Raw genomic sequence first — 14,151 nt, 5'->3', positions numbered from 1 at the left:
TGTTCATTTGTAACAATCGGTACTGATATGTGTGTGATAGAAAGAACCTTTCATATATGCAAAACAACCAGGGCAAAAACCCAGATAGCAGCTGGATTTTCTTGTTGTTTTGATTTTTAATAGAGCGGAATATGCTAGGGCTGAACACAAAAGGCTGTGAAGTTAACATAATTTGTTAATCAAAGCAACGAAAACGGTTGAATTTTATCAATAACCCCATTGGAGTTTGAGTTTATTCCCTTGCTTTTGAGTTGGCACTGGCACAAGTCCACTTGCTATTGTACTTTTCATTGCATGAGAAAAAATATGAATCCAAGAAAGAAAGAAAGAAAAATTAAAGCAGGAAGAACACGGAGGTCGCCACTATCATCCACGTCTGTGGCAATTGGTGAAGTTACACTTGGGAAACAAAAGAATCCACAAATAATAATACTTCCTATTTCCTCTGGCTTTATTTTATGCCCAAGACTTGCACGTACATATTTAGTTCAAATATTTATAATTTATATTTTAATAAAAAATTTAAACATGACCAATCCTGCACTAGAGAGAAATCATTCATATAAGGGATTAGGGGTTAGGGGTTAGAGTTAGTGGTTTAAGGGATTAGGGGTTGGATTAGGGGTTAGGGTTAGAGGTTAGTGGGTTAAGGGATTAGGGGTTAGGGTTAGGGGTTAGGGTTAGAGTTATGGGTTTAAGGGTTAAGGGTTGGATTAGGGGTTTAAGGGTTAGGGTTTATGGATGTGTTTTTAAGTAACGAATTCATTGAAACCCACAAATAGGTAATGTACACAAACCAAAATAAGTAATGTTTTTAAGTAACAAATTTATTCAACCCCACAAATTCAATACATTGAAGAGAACTTAAACAAATACAACTCACTCGACTAACATACATAAATCAATGATTTGAACAACTCCCATGCTCAGATTGCATTGGACAGCGACGCCTGTTATGCCCTTCGGCTCCACATCTACTGCATTTTTGTCGGTGGTCAGATGGTTCGACCCAATCCATCTCATTCCTTATCCTTGTTGATTTTGGCCGACCTTTCGCACGAATTGAAGTTGGGTCAGGGATTAGTGTCCATGCGTCATTAGAGGGAGGAATAGCCGCTTCATTCCCAAGAGGCCACCATTGTGGGGAGTAAGCTTTTAAGATGTGCTCATTTGTATAAACAACATCTATATATTGGTAGTAGTTCAGGCTGACGTAACCACAAGCTGCAATAATATGTGAACATGGATAGTGAAGCGCAGAATACCTTCCGCATTGACAATAATGACCATTCAAGTTAACTGCCCATTTTTGTCCGCCACGTTGCGTAATAGGATTGAAGGTCTCCTCTACTTCAAACCTTGTGGAGTGGATGTCATACACGCGAACGATGTGTGAACACGCTTGTTCTTGATTTTTTCTAAGTTCTTTAACAAGCTTTGAACAATAAACTTGGCCTTCATTTAACTGTCTCTGCGCTTGGCGGCCACGCTCAACAAAGTACTTTCGACACCTACTATACGTTGATTTGACCAATGCTGTTATGGGAATGTTGCGACAATCCTTCAAAACCTTGTTGATACATTCTGAGAGGTTGGTTGTCATGTGGCCATATCGACGTCCTTCTCTATCATAAGCCATCGTCCATTTTTCCTTTGAAATGCGATCAATCCATGTTGCTACGGCTGGACTCAGTTCACGAAATTTTTCTAAATTTTGATCAAATATGTGCTTGCAAGTAGTGTAGGCTGCATAAAATTAGTTATGAATAACGTGGATAAGTATATATGAAAGGTAAATAAATGGGACCATCAAATATGAAATCTTACCCAATTTCTTCAACATTTCTTTTTGTTTTGCATTATTGAATTTTCGATTGAAGTTGTTTGCTATGTGTCGCACGCAGTAGACATGATAACCGTGGGGAGGTTGCCAACCAAGTGCTTCGTTAGCGACAGCGGACTTTATACTCGCGTGTCGATCAGATATCAGACAAATACCATTTTTATCTGTGACGTGTTCACGCAAGTGTGCCAAAAACCATGACCACGCTGTCAACGTCTCACCTTCAACCACCGCGAATGCTAGAGGAAGGACACCACCATTTCCATCTTGTGATGTGGCCATTAAGAGGGTCCCACGGTATTTGCCATACAAATGTGTGCCGTCAACTTGTATGATTGGCTTACAGTACTTGAAAGCCTCTTTACATTGGCCAAAAGTCCAAAAAACTCTATGAAACTGACGGTGTTCGCGACTAACCGTATTCCCAACGATAAAATTGTCATGTAGTACTTGAAAATATGATCCAGGAGAATGATTTTGCATGTGTGTTAGCCACGACGAAAGTTTCGCATATGACTCATCCCAATCGCCATATTCAATTGCAATGGCTTTCTGTTTCGCCAACCACGCTTTTTTGTACGACACCTTGTATGCAAATTCACTATTAATCCTCTCTTGAATCAAAGAAATTTTTATTGATGGATCTTCTCTGACCATGCCTGTCAATAACATAACAAAATTTAAATGACAATTAACAAAAAATTAACATAATATGAACATAAAATACATACCTACTACACAAGTGGCAATTAAATCTGAATCAAGTTTTTCGTGATCTTGTGTCATGGTCATATTGAGACATGTATGTGGTCCACCCCATTGTGTGACTTTCCACGTATCTGTTTTTTTGGATAAAATTGCCCTCATATAGAAAGGGCAAGGAGACTCTGCATTTTTATTCAAGCAACAAACCACATACTTGTTCGATTTGCTTTCAACAACTTTGAAACTTTGATGCACCTTCATCACATATTGTTTGAGTGCATTTTTGACCGCATCTTTACTATCAAATTCCATGCCAACATATAATTCTTGGCCAACATTAAAGGTCGATGGCATCTCCAAACCGCAAATGTCCTCCTCATCAGGATAACTCCAGTTGATATTGTTATAATGTAAAGCATCATTCCAAAATGGATTTTCAATTCGTTGTGCACCTAACAGTTCAAAAAAAAATTCAAATAATGCTTATTTAGCATTAAATTCAATTGACATCAAATAATAAATGTATTGTCTAATTTTTTAATTGAGCAAATTATACCTTCTGCTGGGTGAACAATTCTTACTGGTTGAGGAATGTCGGTGACTTCATCGTCTGTATCAGAGATACCGTCAACGCTGTCATCTTCGTCTAAAGACTCTTCAACGTATGAGTTAGACACAAGATAATCATCATCATCATCATCATCTTCGTCAAGATTTAAATTGCTCATATTTGTTGGCGGTTGTGTGTCATCGTTAGATACATAATTTCCACATGATGTAAGGGAATTTGCTGAATGAAACATTGAACCACCAGCCACATCCTTTTCTATGTACAATTCTAGAACTGACATTTCTTGTTGTTGTTTAAAACTTTCCAGCATCGTCTCAACGTCTTCGTCATCACAAATTTACAAGGCAATATATTTTCCTGACACTAAAAATCTACAGCTGATAGCAGAAATAATTTCATTATTTTGTAACTTTACCTTATCTCCAATTTTTTTCTTCAAAGCATTGAAACTAATTCCACGTTTAATCTGAATCGCTTTTTTACTGCCTTCAAATATTACACCATCATTATCTTCATATACCCTTCCATTGAAATACAACACTGTTATAATCGAATTCATCGTGTACCTACAAAAACAATATTTTAACACGTCAAATAAATTATAAAATGAGACACACTTAAATCAAATGAATAATTTCAAACTAATAAAATCTAATCACAAAAGGTCCCTTTATTGGAATTTCACATTCAATTTGTCTTTTAAAATAATTTAATTAACTTGAAATAAATTTCATGGGACACACTTAAAAAAAATGAATAATTTCAAACTAATAAAATCTAATCACAAAAGGTCCCTTTATTGGAATTTCACATTCAATTTGTCTTTTAAAATAATTTAATTAACTTGAAATAAATTTCATGGGACACACTTAAAAAAATGAATAATTTCAAACTAATAAAATCTAATCACAAAAGGTCCTTTTATTGGAATTTCACATTCAATTTGTCTTTTAAAATAATTTAATTAACTTGAAATAAATTTCATGGGACACACTTAAAAAAAATGAATAATTTCAAACTAATAAAATTTAATCACAAAAGGTCCCTTTATTGGAATTTCACATTCAATTTGTCTTTTAAAATAATTTAATTAACTTGAAATAAATTTCATGGGACACACTTAAAAAAATGAATAATTTCAAACTAATAAAATATAATCACAAAAGGTCCTTTTATTGGAATTTCACATTCAATTTGTCTTTTAAAATAATTTAATTAACTTGAAATAAATTTCATGGGACACACTTAAAAAAAATGAATAATTTCAAACTAATAAATTTTAAAGACAAAATAAAAAAATTCATGAACGAAATTAATAATATAAATAATTAATCTTAACAATAATAACTTCAAAATGAAATACGGTAATTACAAAATTACTACAAATATATTCAAATAAATATGCTACGAGAAACAACAAAGCATCGTCAAATAAATTTTTATGGTGTATTTCGTTAAATGATTTGACGGAAAAAAATATAACAAAAATTTAAACGTATTATTATGGTGTCTGTAATTTGTAAGTGTCTAAATATCAATAACATCAATCATTTGTACAATATCTCAATTAGGCGGGCATATAAATAGTTAATCTTCACAATAATAAAAATAGGTAATTACAAAACTATTACTACAAATATATTAAAATAAATAACACTTTCAACTTCAACGCATATAAATTTTTAACACACCAACAAATGAACTTAATCTAATTTAATTTAAAAAATATTATAACTTCATCTTAAAAAAACACCAACATAAACACATTTCAAAGAACACTCATAAATTTTTAAGACACTAATAAAACATAAACACCAACTTAATATAATTATAAAATAACTATAAACTTCATATTCAATACAATTTTTTTTACACCAACACCAACTTAATATAATTTAAAAATAACTATACACATTTGAACTTTTATACCTTAAAGCTGTACCTTGAACCTGCCTTCAACAATGTTTTTAGGATTCAACACAAAATAGGATAAACAATTTGAAACTCACTATTTTTTAGAAAAGGCACATAAAATATCAACTCTCAGATGATTTCAAGAAACGCACATCAAATGGGCGGAACTTTGGTTTATAAAGGAGCTGAAATCGCCATTGGGAATGGCTACTTCATGCTCAAATCGCCAGTGCTACTGGCTACTCCTACCTGCAGCACAAATCGCCAGTAGCACTGGCGTTTTCCACCAAAAAGCTGTCCCTCCTCCTGCAAAGCTGCTGCACGTAGCCTGAGAACTGCAAACCCCTACCCTCAACTCGCCAGTCAAACTGGCGAGTCCAAGCTTGGTGCAACACGCCATTGAAGATGGCGACACCGGTGCAAGCTGTCGCGTCGACGACGAAATCGCCATTCCTCCTTGCGATTTGCATGGTCTCTACGTAAAAAAGAGCACCATGCAGGGATTACTTTAGAAACAGACCCATTTCGGGAAAATGTTTCTAAAAGTAACCCCATGCAGGAAATTTGCCGACATGTGATCCTGTTACGCTGGATGGCAGCTGCATAAAGTGAGCATAGGTTAGTCACAAGTTTTAATTCTTCATGTATGGTAAAATCTCTTATAAGTGTCTACATAGGTTAAAGAAGTAGAGAATGTCTTTCAATTTGGTACTTGGTACTTTGACAACAATTTAACTATATGTAGATTCTGAAAGCAAGCAAGAGTGGAGACTAAGGATACAAAGAAAACATGACTAAACTATTTAAAAAAAATCGGTAAAAAATATAAAACAAACTTTTAACGTGCATTGAGGAAGAAAGGTCCTTTCGACGAGTTATTTTATTTAACCACTTCTATCTATTTATTACTATTGTTTTCCTTCCCATAACATGTGAAAGGTTTTGTTTATCTCTATTATTTACATGTTCTATAAATTTTTATTGTCAGTTTTAAAAATAAGATTTAGAATAATAATATTAAAAAATCATTTGATTTCTTAATTTTTTGTACATATTTGAGTTCTTAATTTGGTACCTTTTTAATTAAAATTAATCAACCCATTCTTGTTTTCTAAAGAACTTGCTTTGCATCGATATACGTAAAAAGCAAGCAAAATTATTATTATTTTTCTAATTTTTACCTTTAATTTTATCTTTCTATAAAGTTAGTTATAACAACTGCTTTTAAATTTACAACTGTGCATTGTTCAAGAGATATTGCTCCGTCTGATATATCTTGCAAGTTGCAAGAAAAAGAAGGGGGGAACCCAATTTCTCGTCCTTGCACTACATTCTTTATTTCCGTCCCCATCAAATTAAAGACCAATGGAAAAACTCGAACAGCAAACAATACAATTGACATACAAGAAAGATAAATTCTTGACTTCAAAAATGAAAGAAAGAAATCTTTACACATTACTTCTGTTGGCAGAAAAATGAATCAGAAATTTCATTATTTTCTGATAAATTCCAATTAATTCCAATCAATCAGTAGTTCCTTACATGTCAATACCAGAAAGAAGAGAGGCTGTGGGATCTTATATTGTGTAAACTGATATTATTAAGGTGTCATCATCTGCCTAAATGGAGATCGTATTTGGATTTTACGGCTCCAGAAAACAACAGTAGTTAGGGAAGGAATGAAGTTAGCTGCAACATCAGTTATCCTGGCGTGGCATAGTAATAAGTTCATGTCATGGTGATTCTATTATATCATTTTCACAGAACTTCCATGATCCGTCGTCTTGCCTCTTCATAACATACTTAACTTTGTAAGTGCTGCAATCATCAACGAAAAAATAAATGTTAATAAACACAATATAAGCAAAGAAACCAGGATGCAGCGCTTGATTGTTGTTAGGAAGGAAAAGAAACATCAGAAATGGATAGCCAGTGTCTTTGACTACTATCCAGTTGTACAAGCAAGTACATCTTACAGATAATAGTTTGGGTTCTTTTGCTGTGAACCGTCAACGAGTTCAGATGCTTCCTCTAAGAGAGCTTCAATTTCTGCCATATCATCTCCATTTCCATCTGATAGAATGTCAGCTCGAATAATGGATAACTTGAGCAAAAGAAATCTCCAGTAACAAGATCTTTCTTTGGCGGCATTGGCCAAACCTTTCCACTGTAAAGGATAACAGCACTGATTAATTCTTTTAATTAGTTGCATGACTTTGTGTTCGTTATCATTTCATTCTATCATTATATTCATAATAAACTAAGAAATTTGGAGTACTTCACAGCATAAGCTCATTAGACATGTCACTTGTCAAAAGCAAACAAGAAAATTTGAGTAGAGGTTAACTTGCTGATTTTACAATGGTGTTTCATTGAATGCCGAGCTGAATTATTGAACAATACCAAGTTGAATGACATTTGATTACATAAAAAAGGTTAAAATAAGCCACAGCAAGCACTACCTGAGCAAGCATAGATTCGTCAAGAACTTGAGCTAGGCAATTAACTTCATGGCAAGGCCCCAAAGCTTCAGCTTTGATTGTTTGCCATTGCCTGACAATGGTTTCTGCTTCTTCCACAGGCATTGGCCTTCTGGAAACATTAATAGGGGAGGATGATGAGGTAAGAGTAGTGTGTAAATCACTATGATTTCCAGCACCTGACTGGTGCAACCGCTGTATCTTAAACATTGACAGGATCCTCTTCAGTTTGTTGGTCATGGTACTTTGCCTAATATAAGCTGGGCCCACAGGGTAATCAGCTGAATCTGCAGTCCAAGCAATGTTATCATTGGCTTTAGTAGAAGCCCAATGAGAAGCAGTAAGAGTCTTGCTTAGACCAATTCCTGACAACTTAATGCTAGCAAATGCAATACAACCCAATACGGTTAAGTATGTTATTCTTTTGAATATGTGTCCTTGAGGGAAGTAACCATGCCAAATTCCTGAATTGCGATGACTACCAAGGTTCCTTTTCACCTGAACAGGTGACTCAATAGTATTGCTTCCAGTTTCATTTCTTCCAGATAGCAATGAACTCCTCAAATCAGTAGGAGTCAGCTGCTTGACAGCAAACCCTAGACTAGGAGAAGAGCTCATGTATGAGCGAGATTCCTCAACTTCTCTACGTTCTAAGGAACCAGATGAAGATAAAGGTCTATGACATATAGTGGGCAACATTTGTTGAGCTCCTTTAGAATTCTTGCTTCCAGAAAATTTCTGCTGAGCATTAAAGAAATTGGCCTACAGAAATGGGCACCCATAAGCAATTTTTTTCAAAATAAAAAATAACAAATTAGTTATTGCCTACTATAACTGATCTCACCAGAGCTGGAGAACAATCTTTAGTATCTGGATATAATGCAAGCACAGAATCCTTCAGCCACATTTCCTGCACAAGTGGTCTGATATAAGAAATCAAAACTAAAGATTTTTTCACGAAAACTTAAGATGAAAGATATAACATAATTCTTGAAGCATTCAAGATCAGCGATTATCTCGTGTAAAAATATAGCAAAAAAATAGATATTTTTCTGAAGCCAGAAACACAAGTATTTTCTGTCAAAAGGAAAATCTTTATCTGAAAGAAAACAATAGAAATTTTAAAAAAATGAATATATGTGTATGGCATTTGAATTTGAGGCTCGGCAAAAATTATTCCAAAATACACTAATCTCTGAAATCCAAGTCGTAGTTAATTGCACATACTTAACATGTCAAACACATGTCCCAAACAGCAACAAAAGTAAGAATGAACATTATAACAAGAGAAATACCAATGACGGGTTTACAGTAGAAGCATCTATTATTGCCTTCCCCAAGACTGAATTATGTTTGGGATTCGAGTTTAGCTCAAGTTGCTTAAGCTTTTCAACCACCTCAGCCTCCGTGCCCTAGAATTTAAGACAAAAGTAATGCTGAATTATTCTGCAGATACTCCAGGGAGAATTGGAAAGGGAGAGAAAAAATTATAGCTGCTGGAAACCAAAATTCAAAATGTACCTGTCCAAGTAGGAATAAGCAAAAAGCTTCCTCAAACTTCAAATCAATACCTTCTGAAGCTATCAAACATTCACATATGCCTTTTGCTTTGTTAATCTGCATAAAATTTATACAAACAACTAGTATCAAGATGAAGTTCAGAAGGCCACTGTTTGAGAATGTATGCCAAGAAAACAGTATTAATGAAATATGGACTATGGCAAGATTATTAAAATATGCCTACAAGATTCAGAGAAGTGTATTACCAACTCTTTTTGCTTGCTGGAAAACCCAATTGCCATATGAGCTTTAAAAACTCGATAAAAACAATTAGAATCAATTACTGCCCTTAGATTCTGTGATTCAATAGTCTTCTTATTCTTTCGCATCACAGCTAAGTTATCCCAAGGAAGAAGATCAACTATCTCTTTTGCCAGCAAACTGTCAAATGCTTGGCTTAGAAAGGAAGGCCAGTCCTGTACTTGGCATGAAGTTTCAACATCAAGACCCTGCCTGAGCAATTCCCGCAAAGCCAAAATTGCACCTCGTCTTCGATCAACATTTTCAGGAGCATGTGGCATACTCAGTAGTTCCAAGGTGCAAGCAGGTGCAAGCTCTTCAAGAGATTCTTCAATCTAGAAACCATGACAAGCATCCTCAGGGTTGTGTTCCATGCCTAATATACAGACATAATGTGATAATTCAAACAGGAAACAAGTTGATGTTTCATGTTCGGTTTCAATTATTTTTAAGAAGATAATCACTCTTTTTATTTTTTAAATCTCTCTTAGGAATCAGCCAAAAACACATGACTTTTTTTTATCCAAAATCAATTAAGCCACCATTATTACAGAACAATAAATTGCTCAGTAAAAAAGAGTATGAAACAGGGGCAACATAAATGAGGAAGAATGGCATTGAAATAGAATTGATACTTGAGAGTAATAAAGTTGCTAAAAATAAATAAGTATGCAACGATACTGAATAATTACTGTATTGCCTGATTAGGCCTAGGTTAGCTATTTAAAAAGTTGGCCTGAATATCAAAGCTTCTTGAATTATTGTAAGCAATAACAACCTAATGTTGAAATGAAAATAACCATTTTCATCAAATATGTGCACAGAAGAACTCATTTCCAGAAACAAAAATTAGGAGTGTAACAATTTTTCATTTGTTGACTTTAATGACCTTCTACCTTTTCTGTTGAATGGAGAGGTAGGGGTTATAAACCGATCTTTCACTCATAAAATATATTTAGCAAACCAGCTAGACTTAAAGATCTTTAGTGAATATACACTATAAAAAATTTCTTACCTGAGATAGCAGTGTCATTTTTGCTAGGGACGGTTTACTTCTTAGAAGACACTGGGCACGAGCAAGAGCTTCGAAACCTTGAGATACTTTTTTCTTCTCGAAGCCAATCTTCGCAACTGCACACTTCAAGAAAGCACCAATGGTAAGAAAAGGGTAAATAACAAGACTGCTATAAATTCAGGGAGTAATTTTCCAACCTAATTGTTCACATTTCTTACCTCAGCTAGTGCCATAGAAAGAATCAAGTCATCAGTATATGGCTTGGCATTTTGATGCTGAAGACTTGTCTGTCCAATCTCCAGCACAAGCTTTGATTCTCCAACCTGAACAAAAGGAATAGAAAAGCAATAGTCAAAATATTTCAGCAAAAGATAGAAAAATTTGTACAAGAGAAAAATATCAAGGAATAAAAAAACGCCAAGTGTACCTCTTGAAGAAGGCAAAGAGCACCTGGCAACCAAGACCAACGAATTTGAAGGGAAGATTTAGGGGGGATTTTTTCCCTCAGGTTACCAGCATATTCTGGCTCAAAAAGAAGCTTATCCCTAACATCCATCAGAAGATCCTGTAAAGCAATATTAGATAAGAGCAGCAACCAACAACAACTCCACTTACTTTATCTGCTTGCACCTCAAAAGCCAAATTTAAGAAAACTTTATAATCAACTAGTCACAAAGTATAACTGGTTCATACCTGACGAGCTGTAACAACATCAATTGTGTAACCTTCATCAATTTCTGCATTTTTCAAACCCATAACGGCCTTAACTATTTCATCTTTCTCAGCTCGATCAGGAACACCAATGAGCTGCAAAATGACATAACTGAGTAGTCATTGGTCAAGTATTAATCTTAAGACTAATATGAAAATTGGCAAGGATTATCTGACACAAGAAACAAAACTGAATATTTAACAAAAATGTAAAAACTCATCATGGCAGCTGAATACCAACCACCTACTCCTTCACCACATGGAAAACAAAAATGCAGTTACTCAGTCACTTCTTAATATACCATAATTGCAGATAAGCATTGTTCAGCATACAAGTCTAAAATTACAATGGGATTAAAGCATCAAACCAATACTTGAATTAGGATATTCCTGTTTCTTTTTCTTTACTCAACAGTAGTTTCTGTAAGGTTCCTGTATCAATAATCACGTTGGCATACTATAATTTGTAATAATAATAATAAAAAACAGTGAAACAACCATTCCATCCAAAGAAAATTCCCCACTATTTACCGATCATCATCCACCACTGACAACTTGAAGACATTTTTAGTTTCAGAAAACGTTTTTTATTCGTATTTTTCACTTTCATAAATAATTACAAAATGTCATGATTTTCCTGTATCGTTAAAAAGAATAAATGATTATTTAAAATATAATAACAACAATTTCTAAATTGAAAGGCATTTCATGACTCTTCCTTGACCTTACCTATTTCAGTCAACCTAAAAATAAAAATAAAAAATAAAAAAAATAAGCGCACGCACACACGCACAAAACGACAAACGCAGCAAGTTCTATCACCTGGTAGCAAGAAACCGGAATTTCAATTTCAACGCTCGATTTCATCTGCGTGTTTTCGGCAATGCGAGTATCAGCCGACTTCAGCTTCCTCCTCTCGAACAGCACATCACTCTTTCCCGCGTGTGACGAAACGCAAAACAACGACGTATTCACCTCGCCGGGAGAACCAGCGAGCGAAACCTTCTGGTCGCAGTAACCGATGCGAGCAATGCCGTAGAGAGAAGGAGCGATCGGAGCCGCGTATGTAAACGCCATGAGCTCTCGCTCATTCCCCCAACCCGAAACCCTAAGCGGCGAAAATCAGCTTCGGCGACGTGCGTTTTCCGTGAATTGGAATTGGAGGAGACACATTGTGCGTGGGAGAAGGTGGTGCGAGGTGTAATTGGTGGTTTGGGAACGGAAAACGTGAGGAGGAAGTGATGGAAAACGTTGCAGGGAAAAAAAGAAGAGAGTGAAGTGTAACAGAAAGTTAGAGAGGAGAGGGGATTTTGATCTGTGAAGTTAGGAACATTTTCTGGGAAATTTAGGACATAGCATTTATTTCACCTCTTCTTTGATTTAACTTGTTAATGTCTAATGTCTTGGATGGAAATTTGTGATGTACGATGTTAACTCAGATAAGCCACTGATTCAACTCTGTTAATGATAATGTCTCCTCCCATCACTAATTATACAGATGGATTATTATATTATTAATAATTAATTCATTTTCTCACTTTAAAAAAATTAATTCATTTATTTTCTTTGATTTTTTTACAAATTAACAATTACAGTATTATTTTTAAAAATATATACATTTTTCATATTCTATATAAGAATTATGCATGTAAAAGTAATGCCAATATTATATTTTTTTAAAATATATTTTAATATGTTGTTTTTTTAATTAGTTGAGATTTATTAAGAACCACAAAATTATGTATGAAATTAGTAGTGCAATTCATGTAATTTAAAGAATTTTAATGGAAAAATATGTTAAAAACAATATTATTAACATTTTTTATAAATGTAATAGTCTTTCTTTTTCCTGAAAGGATCTCTATAATATATATATATATATATATATATATATATATATATATATATATATATTATTCTTCACTTTAAATCTCCATAATATATATTTTTAAAATAACCATCCCAATATATATCTTTTCAATATAGTTTTTGAGACGATAATAATATTATTAAGTGTCAATAAGTGTTTGATAAAATGAAATAAAATATATAAAAAATTAAGATGAAAGTTTTAAATTAAAGTATAATATAAATCGTAAGAACTCACTTATTTTATTATTTATTTTATTACTTTTTAGTTTTTTTTATCTTTATCAAATAAAGGGTGTCACTCTTCCATTGATCTAAGAAAAGAAAATGTGACAGGAAATAATATTTAAAATTTGAATAGAAAGAGTAAAATGAGAGGATTTTTTTTTAAAAAAAAAATGTCTCTTCAAATTAATTTTTGTTTCTCTTTTCTTTCTTCTTTCTTTGCAACTAAACAATATAAAATATATCATTATTCGTGTTTCTTTTTTCTTCAAATTGAATAATTTTTTTGGCTTAAATATGTTTTTGGCCCCTGACATGTACCCGACTTTTGCATTTAATCCCTAAATTTTTCTTTCAAATCGGGTTCTTAATATTTGAAAAGTATTGCCCAAGGTCTTTGTTGTTAATTGGAATCTATTAATTGCTTACGTGGCCGTTAATCAAACACGTTGTGCTGTCACATATACCCGTTGGCCTGAGTGAAATTACACGTGTATGCTTAAATTTTATTTTCCTTTCTTTTTCCAATATGCCCCTTTGGACAATCTCTTTCTTTGTTGACTCTCTTCTCCCTTTCTCACGGTTGGGAATGGCATGGGTAACGAAGTGTGTTATGGTTACCTCCGCCCAGCCCCTGGTCTGCCCCCATTTCTAAGTTCTCCGTCATTGTTTAGGGCCTGGCCCCCTCCGACCACATCTTGGTGGGCATGAACCTGGAGTTCCCTGGGCTCCCCCTCCACCAACCTCTCCCTGAATGCGAAGCCCCACTTGGTTTCCCTTGCCGTCTCGGCTGCCCCCTGCGGCCACTACTACCAGTTCCTCCAAGAACTCTGATAGGGATGAGACATTGCACCACCAGCCACGCGATGCAAGCGCACTCCACCAAGATACCTTAGGGACTTTGTCTAACAGAATTGCCCGAGTTGACACTAGCTAGAAATGTCGTCTTGATCTTGTCTGCCATTATCTTTTCCATTTTGCTTTATGTTATAATTTTGTTATCCTAGCATTCTACTTG

At 34.4% G+C, this 14,151-nt stretch overlaps 1 protein-coding gene across 1 annotated transcript; it reads right to left on the bottom strand.

The window, feature by feature from the left end:
* Positions 1-6,528: 6,528 nt before the first annotated feature.
* Positions 6,529-12,484, bottom strand: LOC100801086 (plastid division protein CDP1, chloroplastic). Its single transcript, XM_003533243.5, has 12 exons — positions 11,862-12,484; positions 11,022-11,135; positions 10,756-10,893; positions 10,547-10,651; positions 10,329-10,451; positions 9,280-9,648; positions 9,035-9,130; positions 8,809-8,925; positions 8,358-8,423; positions 7,496-8,275; positions 7,010-7,200; positions 6,529-6,851 (listed from the first exon to the last, which is right to left on the bottom strand). Exons 1-12 carry the CDS (start codon positions 12,114-12,116, stop codon positions 6,767-6,769), a joined length of 2,439 nt encoding a protein of 812 aa, XP_003533291.1. The 5' UTR covers positions 12,117-12,484; the 3' UTR covers positions 6,529-6,766.
* Positions 12,485-14,151: the final 1,667 nt, after the last annotated feature.

The sequence above is a fragment of the Glycine max genome, chromosome 9 (assembly GCF_000004515.6).
Source record: "Glycine max cultivar Williams 82 chromosome 9, Glycine_max_v4.0, whole genome shotgun sequence".
NCBI lineage: Eukaryota > Viridiplantae > Streptophyta > Magnoliopsida > Fabales > Fabaceae > Glycine > Glycine max.
Note: the sequence above shows the minus strand (reverse complement) of the source record. Positions and strands in the feature narration are given on the sequence as shown.

Coding starts and splice junctions, on each gene's coding strand:
- LOC100801086 (XM_003533243.5), bottom strand. CDS start 12,116: ATGGCGTTTACATACGCGGCTCCGATCGCTCCTTCTCTCTACGGCATT. Junction 10,452..10,546: donor TTTCTATGGCACTAGCTGAG/GTAAGAAATGTG, acceptor GCTTTCTTGAAG/TGTGCAGTTGCGAAGATTGG. Junction 9,131..9,279: donor CCAGCAAGCAAAAAGAGTTG/GTAATACACTTC, acceptor AATTTTATGCAG/ATTAACAAAGCAAAAGGCAT.